This window comes from Lottia gigantea (genome assembly GCF_000327385.1).
Source record: "Lottia gigantea unplaced genomic scaffold LOTGIsca_27, whole genome shotgun sequence".
Classification (NCBI taxonomy): domain Eukaryota; kingdom Metazoa; phylum Mollusca; class Gastropoda; family Lottiidae; genus Lottia; species Lottia gigantea.
The window spans coordinates 80,602-104,544 of record NW_008708846.1 but is presented as its reverse complement, the minus strand read 5'-3'; the positions used below and the strand labels follow the sequence as shown (position 1 = coordinate 104,544).

At 34.5% G+C, this 23,943-nt stretch overlaps 1 protein-coding gene across 1 annotated transcript; it reads right to left on the bottom strand.

Annotated features, from left to right (window-relative positions):
• Positions 1–5,497: 5,497 nt before the first annotated feature.
• LOTGIDRAFT_160943 (hypothetical protein) lies at positions 5,498–18,360 on the bottom strand (the record flags this gene model as incomplete). Its single annotated transcript, XM_009056203.1, has 4 exons — positions 5,498–5,639; positions 13,229–13,257; positions 16,025–16,077; positions 17,748–18,360. 4 exons carry the CDS (start codon positions 18,358–18,360, stop codon positions 5,498–5,500), a joined length of 837 nt encoding a protein of 278 aa, XP_009054451.1.
• Between the last annotated feature and the right edge of the window lie 5,583 nt (positions 18,361–23,943).

The window sequence follows — 23,943 nt, the reverse complement described above, 5'->3', positions numbered from 1 at the left end:
TGCAATTTGCTACATTTGCAAAGTCCCACTCTGTGCCACGTGTGGCTCTAGTTTTTTTTTTTTTCGAAATTTACACACCTTCCTGAGCTTAGACTACAGTAGTTGCAGCAACCATTCAACTTCTCTAGACCTTCTGTAGTGGTGATGTGTTCCTTAAATATATTGGACAATTTTGCAAAACCGGAAGTGCCACAGGTCCACATGTGCAAAAAGTCAAAATTCGGCTCTAAAAGGCATATTTTTGCATCGATTTTCTTCGGGTTTTCATTTTTACAATCTACCTGTAATTTCTGACCTGATAGCACTTGAAAAATTACGGAATTCGAAAATTCGTCGCTCACTTTTTTCGATCATATTTTTTTGCAACTTTTTAGCTTTTGCATCGATTGATCTGAAATTTTAAATGCAAAGAGACTTCACTAATGTTAATAATATGATACAGTCAAATTTTGTACGTCATTTCTGATTTTAAACAGGAAAGCGACTAAACTTCAAATCTACTTCCGGTTGAATAACTTCCGGTGTAATTAAGGTAGGTCAACAAAATTTAGCTGATCTTTGGCAAATAAAATTCTATGGCCGATTTTAAAATAAAATTCAGACCGGAAGTGATACTTTGGCCGCCATGTTGAAAAAACACATTTTTGTAAAACTCAAAATGGGGCCTCAGGGTAAAGATTGATATGCTCAAATTTTATGTGAATGTATTCCGCAATCGATTGCGCAAAAAACATTGGGAGCCGAATTTTGAATTTCGCTTTTGCTTTTTTGCAACTTCTGGTTACATTTTTTTCCAACTTGAAACACCCACACCATGAGACCTTGACCTTTGATGACATTGACCTTCATAGGGTCAAAGGTAATTGACCTTGGCTATCAATTGATACTTTGACCTTTGTACTTCCGGTTTAATAGCTATCCATAAAAAGCCAAATTCGCAACTTTGGACTGCTCTAGCACGTGACCTAATTAACCTATAGGGTTAATTTTTTCGGTTTCCTAATGTGCTTCTCATGCACTTTACATAGATATATAACAATCGTTATTTTAAAGCAAAATTGAAATTTTTTCAAATTTGAGTTTTTGTTTACAATATTTGCATCTTTTTGAGCTTGGTGTATGTATATCTTATGATCTATTTGATGTAGAACCTTGATATTTGGAATACAACTAGACACTTTGAATATGAATTCACCTATGACCAAAAAACTTATGTGGGCGTGGCACATCCGGGTTGAATTACTAATTGTTTACATTTAGAGGCAGGGGCATAACTCGCATAGGATGCGTTTGTTCAAAAAGGGATTTTGCACACAATTACCTCATCCTTTTGGCCAGTTTGTGTTAACAGCTCAGTTGTTTCAGCTTTATAGTTCCAAAAAAGGAACAAGTTTTTTACATTTGGATATTTTCATTTTTCGATTTTGACCTTTGTTGACTTTTGTTGACCTATATCTTTTGACCTCTATTATGTAGGAACTTGACATTTGGAACAAAACGTAACATTTGGAATATTAAATAACCTATGCCAAAAAATTGAGGTGGGCGTGGCACTTCCGGGTTAAATTACTCATTATTGACATTTTTGGCCAGGGGCATAACTCGCAAAGTATACATTTGTTCAAAATGGAACTTTGCACACAATTACCTCATATTTTGAGCCACTTTGTCTTAGAATTTCGGTTGTTTCCGCTTCATAGTTCAAAAAAAGGAACAGGTTTTGGAAATTGACATTTTTCAACCTTGACCTTTGTTGACCTTGACCTTTGTAGGATCAAACGTCATTGGCGTTGGCTATCTATTTGTACTTTTTGCTGTCCTATGTCAACTTCCGGTTTTATAGTCGTGTGCAATTTGAAATTCTGATGACGTATATCTCTTGATCTTGACCTTTTTAGACCTACTCTTTTACAAGATCAAAGGTCATTGACCTTGGTTATCTGCTGATACTTTCATTTGTGAGGTCTGACGTCTACTTCCGGTATTAGAATCTTCTAAAAAATGAAAATTTCTCAACTTTAGACTGTTCTTGCACGTGATGTAATTATCGTCGAAGGTTGATTTTTTCAGGGTCTTTTGCAATTTGCTACATTTGCAAAGTCCAACTCTGTGCCACGTGTGGCTCTAGTGTTATTTTTGAAGTGATGAAATACTTGCATTTGTTCTATTTATTCCCGTGACATTGGGTCTAAATTTTCAAGGTCGCGAGTAGATTCTCCAAACTAAGCTTGAGTTTGCAGTATTTCTAACGAAAATGGATATTTATGAGTTGTTATTATTTTGTTACAAATAGAAGTGTCTTATTTCAATCGTTAAATGATGAAGCATGAATTTTTGCAAATGGGCCATATCAATGATGTTCTTCTCTACTCCCCGAAATGTCGTCTGATATCCACTTCAGTATAAAACCTTATTCAGCACAATCTGTGACTACGATATCAAGCCTCATTTGTTTCTATGCTGAATCTAAGGCTAGTCCTCAAAAAAAATTATTCAAAGGTGTGACAAATGATCAGGATCTCATTGTTTTAGTCACCTAATCTTGTAATAAGTTAAGTTTAATTCATTATTAGAAATTTATATTATCAACAAAAAACAACATGACTGACTTTTTATATGGTTTGCCGACGTCACCGACTTTCAGTTGAGAATCGATTAGTAACATCGCTGGACTTTCAACGACCGATAATCGATTGTCGCAGACATCACTAACCTTGACGAAGATCTTATCAATTCCAATGCTCACACCAAGTTTCATCAAAATCCATTGAAAATTGTAGCTTCTATAGCGTCCACAAACAAATTTTGACGTGATTCCACTAAGCCAACGGCAATAACTCAAAATCTGTTCATCGAAAAATCATCAAATTCAAACTTGACAAAGATCTTAACAATTCCAATGCTCACAGCAAGTTTAATCAAAATCCATTGAAAATTGTAGCTTCTATTGTGCCCACAAACAAATTTTGACGCTATTTTAATAAGTGAAGGGCAACAACAACTCAAAATCTGTTTATCGAAAAGTCGTCAAATTTGAACTTGAGATCTTATCAATTCCAATGCTCACACCAAGTTTCATCAAAATCCATTGAAATAGTAGTTTATATAGTGCCCACAAAAAAAAATTTGTCAAGGGCAATAACTCAAAATCCGTTTATAAAAAAATCGTCAAATCAAAATTTTCAAGAATGAGATCTTAACAATTCCAATGCTAAAACCAAGTTCTATCAAAATCCATTGAAAATTGTAGTCTCTATTGTGCCCACAACAAATGTTGACCGACGGCAATATACAACCACATTTTCATGTGAACGTATAAAAATCAGTTCATCAGAAATTCAAATTCCAATTCTAACAAGTTTCATCAAAATCAGATTAAAACTGTAGTCTCTATTGTTCCCACAATGACGGACGGACCAACGGACTGGGTAGACGGCAATATACGACCGCATTATCATATGGGCAATAAAAACGAGAAAATGCGCAAATTTACTGTAGCTGTCCCTGATATTTTAATTGATATATACCTTTCGTGATTAGCGTTTATACAGAATCAATGTTGTATTAAAATCACGTTAGATATTGGGTTTTTCTTGTATTACTACTTTGAAAAGTCATGAACACTGATTTTGACAACTTCTCCAACCTTCACCACAACCATGTGTAAAAATAAAAATTATTATTATGGTCAGCACACACTAACCAATTTTTGACATAGCTCAGTATTTTTCAGCAGCGTTGATTGGGATGTGAACTCAACGCACAAGTACTGTCTTTATATAGCGCTAGGCTCTAGTGGCTTTCTGCAGAGCTACCGTAAAAAATATGTCATCCAGATTGGAAATGATTTGGCAAAGGACGAGGAGCTGTTTTTGTGTAACTTATTTCTTGTTAACAGACACCATTTCTTCTTGAATGGAAGATGAAGGCAGTGAATTCGTGGAAGCACTTGATATGTACCAGAAATTCTATTATCGGGAAAACCCACACACAAGCCGACAAGGCCTGTCAGGACGTCTCTCGATGAAATATGCCAGATATCTCGCGATCACTTCAAATTTTGTCTTACGCCTTATACACATTATTTACCAATTTTTCAACAAAATAAATTGGTAAGTGCACGACGGTCTTTAGTCTTTAGTCTTTTACGCATGTCACATACACGCATGTCACATACATGTGTAATCTACCGATGTTGTCAGGTTTCTACCGCTTTTACATGTTGTCCACCGCTCTACCGATGGCTGATTCTACCAATTTTTTGTTTTTTTCCTGACCAAATTTTCACCGTTTTCAATGTCCAACTTCTCTACCATAAATCAACAATATATTTATCATTACTTGTATCTTAATTGTCGGTAACACACGTTAATCTCATCACGTAATAATATTATCATTGTCTGATTAATTAATATGAAGTCTTCATAGTATTTACACTGTCAATCTGTGAGGTCTATAATAGGCCTATATATAACATAGATGTCGTTTCATATTTTTTTTTATAATCAGTAGATTATCATGCGACAGTAGATGCCTAAGTCTTATGTAATCTCAAAATTCGTTTCATAAAATTGTTTTGTAATTTTACTGTAGCCTGTAAACATTCATTTATTGCCAGCATAACGGGTTTACTTAATACCAGTCTTTCCATTCTGAAGAACGTCAAAATGGAAGCGGTAAATTCAGTTCAATACTTCGTGTGAGTGTTGCAGGAAAAGTATTTAATGATCGGAATCGAGATATTTAAGATGTCATGAATTACACCTTTGGAAAAAGTAACATTGCCAGTACATATTACTTACTAAATATTGCTTTCAGAACATACTGATTTTTGAATATGTTATTATTATGTAGGCCTACCGGTACTAGTTAATTTAGAGGGCTGGGGTCATGCTTGCTTTCTTGTTTTCAAACATCATTTCAACTTGACATTAATTTTGATTCAATCAATACTGAAGAATGACAATATTAGATTTTTTTGGGCCCCTACATTTGACATATCAGGCACTATTTCTAGAGTTATTTTGCCTATCTGTGTCATGTAGGCCTATGATCAATTTAATTAATTTACAAGGCATATAGGCCTAAGGCTTATTTAAAAGAATCAATTTGGAGTTTCAAATCACGAATTTACGCGCTTTGGAAAAATCTCCGGACTTTTAACCCCATCTCCAGATTTTTCAAGGCAAATCTCCAGATTTTTTTTCTTGACCTGTACACATGTATAGCATGACATTCGGATTTGTGAGAAGGTCGTAAACACCATTTTCCCCACAAGTATCAGAGGAAGTATAATTCACAATGTCACAACTTACAAATTCAAAGAATTATAAAGAGAAAACTGGGTTGGGTTATGACAAAGGATTGTAAAATGTTCAAAAAGAATGTGGGCATTTACAACAGAAGCCATAAATTTTAAAACTATTGGCTACTTATTTACTGAGATTTGGTATGTCATATCTATCTTAATTTCTTCTGGTTAAAAATAATCAATTACTTACTGAATCTTATCCATCTTATGTTTCGTAGAACTCCAACCACCAAGAACAGCATCATCACCACGAATAAACAGTTGATCAGTTTTTACATCCATGTGAAACTCTTTCGGCAGTAAAACATGAAAATTTACTTTTACTTTCCTACAAATAAATATGATTTGAATTAAAGGTTAAATATATGTTTTGTTATCACCTTGAACTTTTCTATGGGAAGTTAGATCAACTTAATTCAAAATATCGGTCTGAAGAAAATATAAAAATGGAAAGTAAGTTCTCATGAATGTCAAACACTGTCCATGAAGCTTGATAAAAGATGGAGAATGTGCCAGATTCAAAATAACAAGAATTGTTACAAATCCTCTTTTAGACCAGAAGCCCAGAAAAAGAACAATCCTTATATTAATCACTATTCTCCATAGACATTCCCATAAAAGGAAATAGACTTCTGCCAGGCATTCAGTGGTGGGTTTGGTAAGGGGAGGTCAAATAAAGAACATCTACAACTACAACTACTGAAAACTATTACCAAAGTAATCAGCACACAGCCATACTTCGGCATTGTTTGGTCACTCAGTCAGGTGGTTGGTCGGTCGAGACTCAGTTGGAGTCAGGAATTCAGCTCAGGTCTATGGGAGTTACAACACTTGGCTAATTATCTTCAGATTAGGTAATCAGGCTATTGTTATTCATTGGTTGAGAATGTTTATTTTGATAGTGTTTGTATTTTGTTTTGTTACTGTGTTCTTTATGTTTACGCTGAGTTTTATAATAGGAACAAACGAGCCTATTCTTCTCCTCTTGAGACCACTATCCAACATCTTGATCAAAACCCTTAACTCCTGATGAGTATTGCTCATTAAGGTTGACAACAGAATTGGAGAGCTATACACATCACCAAGATCATTGTCGACCGATAATTTGAAACTAGAAGAGTTTCAGATAGTTCTGGTTGTGTTCAGTGACCGTTCTGATCCCTCCTGCTACAGAATAAAGATAGTTTTAACTGACAATTTTGGTCAAGAAAAGATCGGTGACCATTACCCTTATAAATTATTCAACCTTTAATCATATAACTTTTTTGGTTTTCAAAGGGTTCTTCCCTTGGGTGATAATAAACAATTTCAACAAGTTTCATCAAAATCTGTCAAGAAATTGTGCCTTCTAGAGTGTTCACCAGCAATTGATGTCGAATAGATCGACTGACAGACATAAGGGAAAAATAGCTTGCCAGGGAATGTAACATACGCCCACCACCAGCTGTAAGGAATGATAACGAAAATCTTTTGTGGTTTAATAATGAATTTTAAAATAATCTTAAATCATCTACAAGTCAAGGCAAAAACCTGAAACAGTTCATCGAATTATCATCGAATTCAAACATGAACAATGTCTCATTGCTGTATACACAAGGGCAATAACTCTGAAACTGTTCATCCAAATATTATCAACTTCTAACTTAACCGAGATCTCATCAATATATATTTGCATGTCTAGTTTCGTCAAGATTGGATAACAAGTGGTTGCCTAGCAAGAAACGCCCACTTTCCTGATACATTTTCAGTATATGAAGGGCAGTCACCAATCTGTGTCAAATCATACCAAAAATCTCATTTGTGCAAGATATAGTTGATTTAATCAAACACACAATATTCAATAAAATTCTGACATAAACTATCGCATTAACAAGCCAACGAATTTTGATGCGTTTTTACTAAGTCTAGGGCAATAACTTAAATTCTGTTCATCGAAAGATCATCAAATTTGAACTTGTCCAAGAATTCATTAATATAAATGATCACACCAAATTTCATTAAAATATAACAAGCCAATTGTGGACCGAGGGACGGACAGCGGTGACGACAATATACGACCACATTATATGTGGGGGTATAAAAACCGCCCATGAAAAATCATGAATATCGAACTTGTCCAAAATCTCATCAATATATAAATGATCACACCAAATTTCATTCGAATCAGATGAAAACTGTAGTCTCTATTGCGTTCACAAGCCAATTTCAATTTGTTTAGGCTAAGTCAAGGGCAATAACTCAAAAACCGTTCATCAAAAAATCGTGAATATTGAACTTGTCCAAGATCTCATCAATATAAATGACATGGGTGACGACAATATACGTCCACATTATAATGTGGGCGTATAAAACCTGTAGTCTCTATCGTGCCTGCAAGCCGAATTTGATGCGTTTTTTTTTTAGACAAGGGCTGTAACTCCGAAACCCAACATCCGATTGTTACCAATTTTAGACTTGACCGAGATCTCATCAATATATACATGCATACCAAGTTTCATTGAGATCAAATAAAAACTGTAGTCTATATCATGCATACAAGCCAAATTTGGTGCGGTTTTACTAAGTCAAGGGCAATAACTCTGAAACCGTTCATCGGATTACTACCAAATTTGAAATTAACCGAGATCTCATCAACATTTACATGCATACCAAGTTTCAACAAGATCGGATAAAACCTGTAACCTCTATCGCGCCTACAAGAAATGTGAACAAAAAGTTAACCGCCACTAAATTTAATTTAGTATATTTTCTGATGGAGAATATAACAAGTGGTTGCTTAGCAAGATACGCCCACTTTCCTGATACATTTTCAGTATATCAAAGGCAGTCATCTATCTGTGTCAAATCATACCAAAAATCTAATTTAGAGCAAGGTATTGTTGATTTAAACAAACACACATAATTTAATAAAATTCTGACATAAACTGTCACCTCTATCGCTAACAAATTTTGATGCGTTTTGACTAAGTCATGGGCAATAACCCAAATTCTATTGATCGAAAAATTCTCAAATTTAATCTTGACTAAGATCTCATCATTATACCAAATTCCATTTACATCGGATGAAAACTGTACTCTCTATTGTGTTCACAAACAAATTTTGACGCGTTTTTCATAAATCAAGGGCAATAACTCAAAAATGACGTCCGACTTCCATCAGCCAATAAAAATGACGCTTATCTTTATCTTGCGCGCGCAGTCGGTATCTGTCACTTTGTTCCGTCAACTTTACCAACTGGATCATTTCACTACAAAAGATCGAAGATTTTTGAGATTTTGATTGATTTTTTCAAGCTGTAACGCAAGTAATTATATTTGTTTAGTAGGGCAATGGCCACGCCTTGTAGAGCATAACACTAGAAACATTACATATTGGTATTGATTTTACAGAATGGGAATATTGTTCGATTATAAGCCCAAGCCCAGGTCAAATTTGTGAAGCCTAACAATGTAATATGGAAGGCATAATGATATTTTTCACAATTTAATAATTGTAGATTTATATTTTCAGAATTCAAATATTTATAAGAAGAATAGCTGTAAACAAGAATTGGAACAGAAGAAGAGCTACTGATTTTAAAGGAAATGCCATTGGTTTGGGTGAAATATGGCAAAACAAATTGCACGGTAGTAAATGATTCGGATTTAGATCATTTTTAACTGATTTTGATCCCTCTGATGATGAAAGGGTGCCAGATGAAAGGCGAAATGATTGCTTATATCCTTAATAAAACATTTTGAAAATCTTATAAAAATATTAGTCAAAATTTAAATGGAGTACATGATTTTTTTTTAAATAGAAAAGTTCTGCAATTTATTGGTAACCACAGTTGACAATTCTTCTTCGTCTGTGTTATGTCATTATTGTTTTGATTTCTTGGATTTTATTAATTTCATTTTCTTTGCATTGTGATTTTGTGTTAGAATTTGACACCATATATTAGTACATGGCATGCAAATTATTGATATAAATTTCTTCTGAGCAGATATGAAAATATTACTTCTACTGAATAATATATAAAAACTGAATTTTTATTACTAATAGTAAGCAAAACACTATGCTTATATTTGTTATTTTTGTTGTTGTTAAAAATTATTGTTTCATAAAACCTTACAACCTGATATAGTATGTTTTTATCAATCTATACAGTGATATTAGAATGTTAAAATAGATTTGTTATACATACATTGTTAATTTTCATGGATATAAAATAAAGTATCTTATGAGAGACCAATTTTTTTCATATTCCTCTTGGGTTGAACATGTGGGTTCCATTCCTAATATATATACTTTGCAGAAAATCCTGTAAGAGCTGTATTCTAGTCCACAACATAAGTCTTTCTCACAATTTATATATTCTGGATATTTTTTTTTTAAATAATGGAATATTACTGCTATGGCAATGTGAACACACTCTTTCCACTGACACTACAATACATGCACATTTCAATAGTGAGATATTGTAATAAAAAATTGTCATAATAACATTGGGATTAATGTGATGGGGGTGATAGTTGATAGCCCCCCCCCTTCGGTAAACCCACCCCTTATTAAGAGCCTTTTACGAATATCTGATACAACTGATACAAGTATAGTTTGTAGGACAACTACCCGTTGAACATGTCATGGTTTATGTGGTCTCTGATTCTTATAGTTTTTCCAATATATTTCTATTATTTTGCTAAAAATTGGGAAATATTTCTATGATTTCATGTGCAGTTTTTATCTCAGATTCTACATTGATTCATTTTTCTGATTCAGGTTCGATAATCGATGAGTGCCGCTATCGGACTTTGACTATGAATATTATTCATTGGGGTGATTTGGAGTGTAAATATAATCATTTTACAAATAATGCGTTTGCTTTTTTGGTGGGGTTTAATTTCGTCCAAGTGTCATTCAATATTATGAAGTCTTATCTTGAAACTTACAGTCTTGTTATGTGACACCATAATGACGACGTCAGGGAAGGTTGACGGAACATTGAAGATTCACCTCCCCTTGTTTAAAGCGGCGTAGGGTATCACCACAGCATAATGACAAAAACATTCCCAAACCAATGACGTTAAAGACCGTGTCAGATCTGGGCGTCCGAGAGTTACAATTGTCCGTTAAGACAGAGCACTTTTTCAAGCCGTAAGACGCACCCCTTTCTTTAGTGCCCCAGAACTGAGGGATAATTGGAACACTCATAGGAGTGTTTCTTTTTCAACTGTCAGGAACTGTCTTTGATCGGCAGGGTATAAAGCACGTAGACCTCTCAAACGCGTTAAATTGACAGATCGACACATTCATGAACGTTAAAGGTGGTATAAAGTGAGAGCATGTTGGAACATGGCATCATGGCGCCGCATCCATTGGTCTGACGAGTGTAGTATGCTCCTGCATGTTACGGATGGCAGAATTCGTGTTTGGCGAGAACGTAACACTTGTTAACCCAGACATGTCCAACCAACGTATCAGAGTGGTGGTGTCATGATATGGGGATGTGTCTCCTATTGTTGCAAACTAAACCTCGTGACTGTTCCAGGCACACTAAACGCTGTGAAGTATCGTGATAACATCTTTGTTCCTGTTGTAATTCTGCACTTTGACAATCACCCTCTTCGAACGAGGCCAGTGTACATGGATGAAAATGCCAGACCCCATTGAGCCAGAGCGGTAACTCAGATTATGCAACAAGGGCCCATTACCATGGCCTGCTTGCAGTCCTGATCTTAATCCAATAGAACATCTTTGGGACATTCTGGGACGTACGTCGTAGAGACCCTCCTGTAACAGAGTTGGATGCAGCATTGCATCAGGAGTGGCAAATTCCTTAACAGGACATTCAAAGACAGATACACTCGCTTTTGAATAAACACTGCTTTAAACTATTCGTGAGAATGTAATGTTTCCTTTCAATGTTGTTTCCATCTCTATAACTGGCTGATGAGTCGCTTCAAGCCCTATGGTATAATTGATGAAAAACAGATACTTTGGATTTTGGGGCTATTAACACAATATAATGTACGATCATCCACTTCCTCTTGTTGATTTTGTCACGAATACATGTTGTTTTCAACATTAGGTCCCAATATATACATCTCTGTTATCAAGTATGCAAGTATGATTGTGAATTGAATTCATTTGCGAAACAATAGTTCAAGATAGCTTGCCAGGCAACTGGCAGCTTTGATTTTGAATAAAAATATTTAGCAGTACCAATCACCAGTATGAAATATTCAGTCATACACTTCTTTTGAACTTTTTAGGGTGATACTGAATAATATTGAGTATCAGTTATTGCCCTTGTTCTTGAAAACGTGTTCAATCTTAAGCTCGTGAAAACTCTAGAAGACAAATATTCAATCTTCAGCGCAGTACTGAATAATAAAACCAAGTCTTTACGAGCTACAAATTGAACGAGTTTTCAACAACAATGGCGATAACTCATACTAAATATTTGTCGATTTTTTCTGATTTTCAATAGGCTTTATTCTTGGGTGATAACAAACACTCAAGCCAAATTTTGTCAAAATCTGGCAAGAATCATGTCTTTCAGTGTTTAAGAGCTAAAATTTGAAAGCGTTTTCAAGAACAAAGGCAATAACTCATACTAGATATTTTTTTATTTTTCTGATTTTCAATAGGGTTTAGCCTTAGTAAATAACAAACACTCATGCCAAGTTTCGTCAAAATCCGTCAAGAATTGTCCCTTCTAGAGTGTTTACGAGCTTAAATTTGAACGCGTTTTCAAGAACAAGGGCAATAACTCATACTAAATATTTTTTTGATTTTTCTGATTTTCAAAAAGGTTTATCCATTGGTGATAACCAACACTCATGCCAAGTTTCGTCAAAATCCGTCAAGAATTGTGCCTTCTAGAGTGTTTATGAACTAAAAATTGAACGCGTTTTCAAGAACAAGGGCAATAACTAATACTAAATATTTTTCATTTTTTCTGATTTTCGATAGGGTTTATCCTTGGGTGATTACAAACACTAACACCAAGTTTCATCAAAATCCATCAAGAATTGTGCCTTCTAGAGTGTTTACAAGCTAAAATTGAACGCGTTTTCAAGAACAAGGGCAATAACTCATACTAACTATTTTTCAATCTTTCTGATTTTAAATAGGGTTCATCCTTGGGTGATTACAAACACTCACACCAAGTTTCATCAAAATCCGTCATGAATTGCATCTTTTAGAGTGTTTACGAGCGTTTCAAGAACAAGGGCAATAACTCATACTAAATATTTTTCAATTTTTCATCCATGGGTGATTACAAACAACCATACTAAGTTTCGCCGAAATCAGTCAAAAATTGTGCTTTCTAGAGTGATTACGAGCAATTGTTGACGGACCGACGGACGGACATGGGTGACGGCAATATACGCCCCATTTCATGTGGGCGTATAATAACCAAATTTAGTCAAAATCTGGCAAGAATCATGCCTTTCAGTGTTTAAGAGCTAAAATTTGAAAGCGTTTTCAAGAACAAGAGCAATAACTCATACCAAATATTTTTTGATTTCTGATTTTCAATAGGGTTTATCCTTGGTAAATAACAAACACTCATGCCAAGTTTCGTAAAAATCAGTCAAGAATTGTGCTTTATAGAGTGTTTACAAGCTAAAAATTGACATGTTTTCAAGAACAAAGGCAATAACTCATACTAAATATTTTTCGATCTTTCTGATTTTAAATAGGGTTCATCCTTGGGTGATAACAAACACTCACACCAAGTTTCATCAAAATCCGTCATGAATTGCATCTTCTAGAGTGTTTACGTCTTTCGATTCTTCTTATTTTCAATATGGTTCTTCCTTGAGTGATTACGAACACTCGTACCAAGTTTTGTTTAACTTTTTGTTCAAGGTATATATAAACAGTGTCAAAAAATGTAGAAATAATCCAAAAGAATCAAAATTTACCTTGAATCCGGCTGTTTTTTAGTAGGTACCTGAAACAAAGTACAGATTATTTAACAGCTAGCTACCAAAAATATTATGTAGTTCTACCAAATTTAATCCACATTAAATAAATCTCAAAGTCAACCATGCAAACAAGCTAATTTTGACACATGATTTTGAAAAAGTCGTATTCAAACTTGAACTAAATATTTCATCCATCAATATTCGTTCCTTTACCATCTTAACATAAAGGAGCATTCTGCTTTTTTCCATCGTTTTTCGTGTTTGGAGTGTGAAATACATCAAACTGTATGCCAACATATAGAGGAATGTGCCCCTAACCTTTTTCGTGAAAGTTTTAACTTAAAATATCCAAGCATTAAGTCACAAACAGCTACAAAAGTCTTCACCAGCTTAGAAATTTAGAATCCCCCGGGCTCCATTTTTACTGTACTGGCCGATATTTGATTATGTGAAATGAATCAGCAGCAATTTCACAAACGAACCTCCGAAAGTGAAGAGTTGTAGGTCCGTAATTAGAAATAATCTGTTCACACTAAAATCACATCATGTATTTTTTAAGTCAGCAATTATAAAATTTGATGTTTAAAATGGTTTCTCTGTCGCCAGTTCAACTCATAGAAACTATACAAAGGACATAAAATATCACACATAGTAAGGCCTGTTTACACATTTAAATTAAAGCAAAATGCCCCTTTAAATAAATGTGACAATTAGAAAAACTAACAAACACAAGTTATCAAAATTAGATCATATAGCTTCAAAACCAATTTAGACACAAAACTAATCAGACAGTTGCATCTCAACATAAAGTAACAGTAGGTCTCTACTAAGTTTCTTCTAAATTGGATCAAAATCAAAGCCTTTATCAATATCACAAGACACCTTTAACATATTTTGACACAGTCAAAGGCAATAACTGAAAACCATTCATTGATATTTGCAAATGTCATATTTGTACAAAACACAGTTTCAAGAACCAGGGCGATAACTCATCAAATATTTTTCGATTTTTCTGATTGTCAATAGGGTTCCATAAACATGTATAATAATTCGTCTCTTTCTGTTTTATTGGCTTTATTTAAGTACCCACTCTCTTTAGGGTCCTTCTTGTTTTTTTCATTTAAATAACCTTTGACCTAACCTGAAGATCTCTGCTTTAACAAAATGAATCTAACTGGGTCAATTCAGTACATTCAATAAATAAGCGTGTTTCAACAACATTCTGTGTGTGTTTAGTTTCAGTGGAATTGATAAACTAGAGTAATGCTTCTGGGAATACACCGTTTGTTAGCATCACATAATCACAGTGTTGGAGAAGGTAGGGATTTGAATGGCTACTGCTGTGAGGTTCTATAGCACAGTCAGTTTGACTGTTGGTTGTTTACATGACGTCAATTACTTGATTACATCGAAAAAAAAATTGGTGACTTTGTTCATATCTTAATGAGCATGTGAAAGTTTAATGACCTTGAATAAGTCATCTTCACTCATAATTCCAATCATAAGATGTAAGATAGCTTGCCAGGCAAGGTAATATACACTCACTGGCAGCTTTGATTTTGAATAAAAATATTTAGCAGTACAGTAACAATCACTAGTATGAAATATTCAACCTTCAGTCATACACTTCTTTTGAACTCTTTAGGGCAATACTGAATAATATTGAGTATAAGTTATCGCCCTTGTTCTTGAAAACGTGCTCAATTTTTAGCTTGTGAAAACTCTAGGAAGGCAAATATTCAACATTCAGTGCGGTACTGAATAATAAAACCAAGTTTTGTCCAAAAAAAATTTATTTTCGATAGGGTTCAAGGGCAATAACTCATACTAAATATTTTTCGATTTTTCTGACTTTCAATAAGGTTTATCCTTGGGTGATAACAAACACTCATGCCAAGTTTTGTCAAGAATTGTGGCTTCGAGAGTATTTACGAGCTAAAAATTGAACAAGTTTTCAAGAGCAAGGGCAATAAATCCTACTAAATATTTCCAATTTTTCTGATTTTCAATAGGGTTCCCTTGGGTGTTAAAAGAGTTGTGCCTCTAGAGTGATTACGAGATAAAAATTGAATGCGTTATCAAGAACAGAGGCAATAACTCGTACTAAATATTTATTGATTTTCTGATTTTCAATTTGGTTTATCCTTGGGTGATAATAAACAATTTCACCAAGTTTCGTCAAGAATTGTGCCTTCGAGAATGTTAATGAGCTAAAAACAAGTTTTCAAGAACAGTGGCAGTAACTCCAACTAAATATTTTTCGATTTTTCTGATTTTCAATAGGGTTTATCCTTGGGTGATAACAAACACTCATGCAAAGTTTAATCAAAATCCTGTCAAGAATTGTGCCTTATAGAATGTTTACGAGCTAGAAATTGAACGTGTTTTCAAGAACAAGGGCAATAACTTATACTAAATATTTTTCGATTCTTCTGATTTTCAATAGGGGTCATCCTTGGGTGATTACGAACAATCACAGGCCGACGGATAAACGGACGGACATTGGTGACGGCAATATACACCCCCAATTTCATGTGGGTGTATAAAAAGGGTTCGGAAAATCCGGGAAAGTCTAATGCCAAGAGGTTTGGCCAAGGACCAGCTGGAATAAAGGATACTAAGTCGTCTATGTTGTTAACCTTGAAATATATAGTTTTTTCTTTATTTCTTTCTTCTCAATCAGATCAATCTTATATAACGGACTCTTTAGACCCTAACTGGAGTGGCTATATAAAAATAAAATCAAATAAAATACAGAACAGAAGTTTAGGACATGGTAAATATCAAAAATACCTGAGATGTGCTGGCACCACCTTGATTATTTTTCCCCTTTTTCTTCTTTCCTTCTGAAAAATTCAAATTTTACCACTTTGTACTGTTATAAAGGCATTAGTGATTGGGAATTTCGAACTTGACCATGATCTTATCAATTCCAACGCTCACACCAAGTTTCATCAAACAAATTTTGACGCGATTCTAGTAAGTCAAGGGCAATAACTCAAAATCAATTCATCGCAAAGTCGTCAAATTCAAACTTGACCGAGATCTTATCAATTCCAACGTTCACACCAAGTTTCATCAAAATCCATTGAAAACCGTAGTGTCTATATTGCCCACAAACAAATTTTGTCAAAGGCAATTATCAAAATCTGTTCATAGAAAAATCGTCAAATTCAAACTTATCCAAGATCTCATCAATATGAATTCAACCAAATTTCCTTAGAATCAGTTGAAAACTGTAGTTTCTTTTGTGCCCACAACAAATGTTGATGGACGGACTGATGGACCGACGGACAGGGCTATATACAACCACATTTTCGTGTGGACATGTAAAATTGAAGACATTTTCAAGAACAAGAACAATAACAAATATCAAATATTTTTGGATTTTTCAGATATTTAAAAGGGTTCTTCCGTGGGTGATTATCAACACTCACACCAAGTTTTGTCAATATCCATTTTAAGAATGATGCCTTCTGGAGTGTTTACAGGCAATTGTGGACCGATGGACAGACGGATGGATGTGGGTGATGCCAATATATGCTTCACATTTCATGTGGGCGTATAGAAAGAATATAACTTAAAGTGCGTTAACGAGGAATTTATTTTTATCTTTTTCAATCAGGTTTCAGTTCCTTTGATTCCCAAAGCCTTTCTATGTCTGTCCACAGATCATCTTCAAATTCATAAATACTTGAAACACAAATCAATTGAATAAGCATCATTTGACCAAGAACAGCTACCCCATCTTAAAGAGGAAATTGACTTGAAGTAACAAGGTTTCAGATTTAGAAAAGTTGGCTTGAAGAAGGAAGGTGTCAGATTTATAAAGCTTGAATTAGGACGTTCTTTCAGAACTTTTTTGATTTTCGATAGCACTATTTTCCTTAGATTATACTAGACAAGTACTAGTTTGTGTCCAAATCAGATACTAACTGTGAATTGAAGTGTGATTACAAGCTTAAAATTTAAAGTGATTTGAAGAACAAGGACAGTTACTCATATTTGATATTTTCAATTTTCTTTCTTTTCGAAAGGGTGAATCCTTGGTAACACTAAACTATTTCACCAGGTTTAGTCCAATTAGGCCTGAACTGTGGCAATGAGTATTTCTACAATCCAAGAATCTAATGCTTGCATGTTCTCTCGCGGGAGAAAATTATATTCAGCCTATTTCGATCTACCAGTCTCAACCGATTTTTGAAAGAAAATGGCAACTCCCACAAGTTCTGCAGCCATGGTCATAATTACTGAATTATAAATTCACACAAAAACTGTACTATTTTCAATGAATGTCTCACTGCACCAAACTGATGTAGATTTCTATTCAATCAGATTCAAGCGCCACTGTAGACTCTGTCAATAACAAAGATACCAAGCAAATGTCTAGAACATATTCGTTACAGTACAGCTGTGCATAGACAAGGTCACACTAGTATTGAAACAAATCACGATAAGAAAATATAAATAAAGGTGATGCAAAATATTTCTTATGTAGATAAGATATAGTTCTTACCTTTTTGTTTCTTTCTTCCACCCTCTTCAGTAGGTTTGTCACCCTTTTCAGTAGGTTTGTCATCCTTTTCAGTAGGTTTGACATCCTTTTCAGTTGGTTTGACATCCTTTTCAGTTGGTTTGTCATCCTTTTCAGTTGGTTTGTCATTCTTTTCAGTAGGTTTGTCATCCTTGTCAGTAGGTTTGTCATCCTTTTCAGTAGGTTTGTCATCCTTTTCAGTTGGTTTGTCATTCTTTTCAGTAGATTGGTCACCCTTTTCAGTAGGTTTGTCATCCTTTTCAGTAGATTGGTCACCCTTTTCAGTTGGTTTGTCATCCTTTTCATTTCTATCTCTGGTCAAATTTTCTGTATCATTTGAACTACTTGTGTCTTGTACTTGGTCTTCATTCTTCCCACAAGGTCTTTTGTCTTTTTTTTTGTTTGTCATGTTCTCATTTATCTCTTTTTCTTGGTCACCACTTTGGGAATTTTCAATATTTTCTGAGATATCTTCATATTTGCTTTTGTTTTCTTCTAAAAGTGAGTTGTCTTTATCAGGTATGCTGTCATTGTTTTCAAGCTTACTATTAGTATCTTGATTACCATTTTCTATGTCACTATCATCTGTTTCCATTGGCTGTTCCTTTAAGGGATGATCTAAAAGAAAATAATCAAAAAATTTTCCTATGACATGCACAAAAATCTACCCAAATTCTAAAGAGTCAGGGTGTTATCGTCACCATGATTATAAGAAATACAAACTTTATAACATTAGAAATTAAGTGAATTCAATATTAGTTACAATTGACATTTTTGTGAGTTGGTTTCCACCATTAGCAGGGTTCAAACTAGACCAAAAATTTAGGAAGAGATCACATTTCCCTCATGAAAATTTAGGGAGACTTCATTAATATTTACTTCTACACGCGTAAAATTATTTGGAAAATGTGTCATGCTTTGACGACAATTGATTGCATCATAATGTGTGTAAGAAAAGTAAGTAAGAAACAACTCTTTACTTAAATTACTGTATTTTACTTAGCTTCCCTACATACTTTACTAAACTTCCTTTTCTTGGGTGATCTTTGACTTAGACTAGACTGATTCGTATTGTTCACTGATAATTACAATGGATGTTTTGAACTAGTTTTAAGAGTAGGTGAGAGCCAACTTTGTAATGACATATTACTAAATCAAAATGCATACTGGTTGGATCGAAAATACGATGTTTTAAATGAGTAATCGCACAAAGAAAGTCAAACAATGACTTGGCCAGGCCATATTTATGATTAGATTAGTAGATTAATCTTTTATCAATGGTGTCAAAAGTTATCAACCAAAGTGTGAAAAGCATTTGTTTTTTAATATTCCTTTTCAAAAAACTTGTTTTCTCGATCCTTTGTATATTATCTTTGGTGGCCATCTTGTTATCCAGAACACAACAAGTTTTTAATCGGTGATTAATTATTCAATTTTAAACTAAATACAGGTAAATAAGCGATTTCCATTGGAAACACACGAAACATAATTCATTTCGACCGATTTGAATTAAAAAGAAATAAGCCATAGATTGATTTTTATACGCCCACATGAATATGTGGTCGTATATTGTCGTCGCCCCCTCCGTCCGTCCGTCAACATTTCTTGTGAGCACTATAGAGACTACAGTTTTTATCTGATTTTGATAAAATTTGGTATGATGCTTTAGATTGATAAAATCTCGGTCAAGTTCGAATTTTACATATTTTCGATGAAAGGTTTTTGAGATATTGCCCTTGACTTAGAAAGCCTTGAAATTTGTTAAAAATTGTTCGTGAGCAGGATTGAAGCTACAGTTTTCATCCGATTCTGATGAAACTTGGTGTGATCAATGGAATTGATAAGATCTCGGACAAGTTCTAACCTGACGCATTTTCGATGAACGGTTTTTGAGTTATTGCCCTTGACTTTGTTAAAATACGTCGAAATTTGTTAAAAATAGTTCGTGAGCAGGATTGAAGCTACAGTTTTCAACCGATTCTAATGAAACTTGGTGTGATCATTGGAATTGAAAAAATCTCGGACAAGTCCTAACTTGACGCATTTCTGATGAACGGTTTTTGAGTTATTGCCCTTGACTTTGTTAAAACGTGTTAAAATTTGTTAAAAATAGTTCGTGAGCAGGATTGAAGCTACAGTTTTCAACCGATTCTGATGAAACTTGTTGTGATCATTGGAATTGATAAGATCTCGGACAAGTTCTAACTTGATGCATTTTTGATGAACGGTTTTCGAGTTATAGCCCTTGACTTTGTGAAAACGCGTCAAAATTTGTTCGTGAGCACAATACAAGCTACAGTTTTCTGATGAAACTTGGTGTGATCATTGAAATTGGTAAGATCTCGGATAAGTTCTGACTTGACGCATTTTCGATGAAATGTTTTTGAGTCAATGCCATTAACTTACGAAAAACGCGTCAAAATTTGTTGGTGAGCACAATAGAAGCTACAGTTTTCAACCGATTCTGATGAAACTTGGTGTGATCATTGGAATCGATATGCTCTTGGATAAGTTCTAACAAGAGATATTTTTGATGAACATTTTTTGAGTTATTGCCCTTGACTTTGTAAAACGCGTCAAAAGTTGTTTTTTGCCCTTGATTAGAGCTGTGTGATTTAATTGTTTGTTGTATTTGGGTTATTGATATTGATTTTAAAAAATTTTGTGGAATTATTCAGCATAAATAATTTCTTCAATATGAGAAAATTCGTCCTTTAGTCACTAAAGACTGTTTTATTATTTCTGACAGCTGCTAGTGGGCGTATGTTACCTTGCAACGCAAGTTATCTTATATTTGCTGTCCTGTCTTTATTTAATGAGTGGTCAATAAAAGTTTCGGTAGTTAAAAGTTAAAAAACGGCATCAATTGCTTGAGAGGGATTTCATAGGTTAAAATTGTAGACATGGTTTCCGCAGACATTTCATTTTCAAAGACATTCCACGTCAAGTTCTGAGATATTTCAAGTATTTTCAAGGATATGGCATTACTTAAACATAATGACATTTGATTGAAATATTTGACAGATGTCAAATGTCATCATTAAAGTAAATAAGATAGCTTGCCAGGCAAGGTAATATACGCCCATTAGCAGCTTTGATTTTGAATAAAGATAGCTTGCCAGGCAAGATAACATACGCCCACTGGCAGCTGTCAGAAATGATTAAACAGTCTTTAGTGACTACAGGGTTGCACAATATAGCTAATAGAGTGAAACGTCAAGTCAGACATGATATTTCGGTGAAATACTATCCGATCATCGCGAAAATCGCTAGATCATCATGAAAATCAATAGGGATCATCTTCATAATGACATTGACATACAAAATAAAAATCAAAAGAATCTGTAAAGAATTGTAGCCTGTAGAGTGAGCACGAGTTGCACAATATAGCTAATAGAGTAAAACGTCAAGTCAGACACGATATTTCGGTGAAAAATTATCCGATCATCACGAAAATCAATGGGGATCATCTTCATAATGACATTGACACACAAAATAAAATCAAAAGAATCCAAAAAGAACTGTAGCCTGTAGAGTGAGCACGAGTCAAATGTGAACGGACGGACCGACGGGGTGATTACAATATACGCCCATCTTACGTGTGAGCGTATAATAAAAATCAAGAGAATCCATAAAGAACTGTAGCCTGTAGAGTGAGCACGAGCCAAATGTGAACGGACGGACCGACGGACCGACGTGGTGATTACAATATACGCCCATCTTACGTGTGGGCGTATAATAAAAATCAAAAGAATCTGCAAACAATTGTAGTCTGTAGAGTGAGCACGAGTTGCACAATATAGCTAATAGAGTAAAACATCAGGTCAGACACGATATTTCGGTGAAAAATAATCCGATCATCATGAAAATCAATAGGGATCATCTTCATAACGACATAGACATACAAAATAAAAATCAAAAGAATCTGTAAAAAATTGCAGCCTGTAGAGTGAGCATGAGTTGCACAATATAGCTAATAGAGTAAAACGTCAAGTCAGACACGATATTTCGGTGAAAAATTATCCGATCATCACGAAAATCAATAGGAATCATCTTCATAATGACATTGACACACAAAATAAAAATCAAAAGAATCTGTAAACAATTGTAGCCTGTAGAGTGAGCACGAGGTGCACAATATAGGTAATAGAGAAAAACGTCAGGTTAGACACGATATTTCGGTGAAAAATTATCCGATCATCACGAAAATCAATAGGGATCATCTTCATAATGACATTGACACACAAAATAAAAATCAAAAGAATCCATACAGAACTGTAGCCTGTAGAGTGAGCACGAGCCAAATGTGAACGGACGGACCGACAGACTGACAGGGTGATTACAATATACGCCCATCTTACGTGTGGGCGTATAATAAAAATCAAAAGAATCTGTAAACAATTGTAGCCTGTAGAGTGAGCACGAGTTGCACAATATAGCTAATAGAGTAAAACGTCAAGTCAGACACGACATTTCTGTGAAAAATTATCCGATCATCACGAAAATCAATAGGGATCATCTTCATAATGACATTGACACACGAAATAAAAATCAAAAGAATCCATAAAGAACTGTAGCCTGTAGAGTGAGCACGAGCCAAATGTGAACGGACGGACCGACGGACCGACAGGGTGATTACAATATACGCCCATCTTACGTGTGGGCGTATAATAAAAATCAAAAGAATCTGTAAACAATTGTAGCCTGTAGAGTGAGCACGAGTTGCACAATATAGCTAATAGAGTAAAACGTCAGGTCAGACACGATATTTCGGTGAAAAATTATCAAATCATCATGAAAATCAATAGGGATCATCTTCATAATGACATTGACACACAAAATAAAAATCAAAAGAATCTGTAGAGAATTGTAGCCTGTAGAGTGAGCACGAGTTGCACAATATAGCTAATAGAGTAAAACGTCAGGTCAGACACGATATTTCCGTGAAAAATTATCCGATCATCACGAAAATCAATAGGGATCATCTTCATAATGACATTGACACACAAAATAAAAATCAAAAGAATTTGTAAAGAATTGTAGCCTGTAGAGTGAGCACGAGTTGCACAATATAGCTAATAGAGTAAAACGTCAAGTCAGACACGATATTTCGGTGAAAAATTATCCAATCATCACGAAAATCAATAGGGATCATCTTCATAATGACATTGACACACAAAATAAAAATCAAAAGAATCTGTAAACAATTGTAGCCTGTAGAGTGAGCACAAGTTGCACAATATAGCTAATAGAGTAAAACGTCAACTCTGACACGATATTTCGGTGAAAAATTATCCGATCATCGCGAAAATCAATAGGGATCATCTTCATAATGACATTGACATACAAAATAAAAATCAAAAGAATCTGTAAAGAATTGTAGCCTGTAGAGTGAGCACGAGTTGCACAATATAGCTAATAGAGTAAAACGTCAGGTCAGACACGATATTTCGGTGAAAAATTATCCGATCATCAAGAAAATCAATAGGGATCATCTTCATAATGACATTGACACACAAAATAAAAATCAAAAGAATCTGTAAAGAATTGTAGCCTGTAGAGTGAGCACGAGTTGCACAATATAGCTAATAGAGTAAAACGTCAAGTCAGACACGATATTTCGGTGAAAAATTATCCAATCATCACGAAAATCAATAGGGATCATCTTCATAATGACATTGACACACAAAATAAAAATCAAAAGAATCTGTAAACAATTGTAGCCTGTAGAGTGAGCACAAGTTGCACAATATAGCTAATAGAGTAAAACGTCAAGTCAGACACGATATTTCGGTGAAAAATTATCCGATCATCGCGAAAATCAATAGGGATCATCTTCATAATGACATTGACATACAAAATAAAAATCAAAAGAATCTGTAAGCAATTGTAGCCTGTAGAGTGAGCACAAGTTGCACAATATAGCTAATAGAGTAAAACGTCAAGTCAGACACGATATTTCTGTGAAAAATTATCCGATCATCACGAAAATCAATAGGGATCATCTTCATAATGACATTGACACACGAAATAAAAATCAAAAGAATCCATAAAGAACTGTAGCCTGTAGAGTGAGCACGAGCCAAATGTGAACGGACGGACCGACAGGGTGATTACAATATATGCCCATCTTACGTGTGGGCGTATAATAAAAATCAAAAGAATCTGAAACAATGAG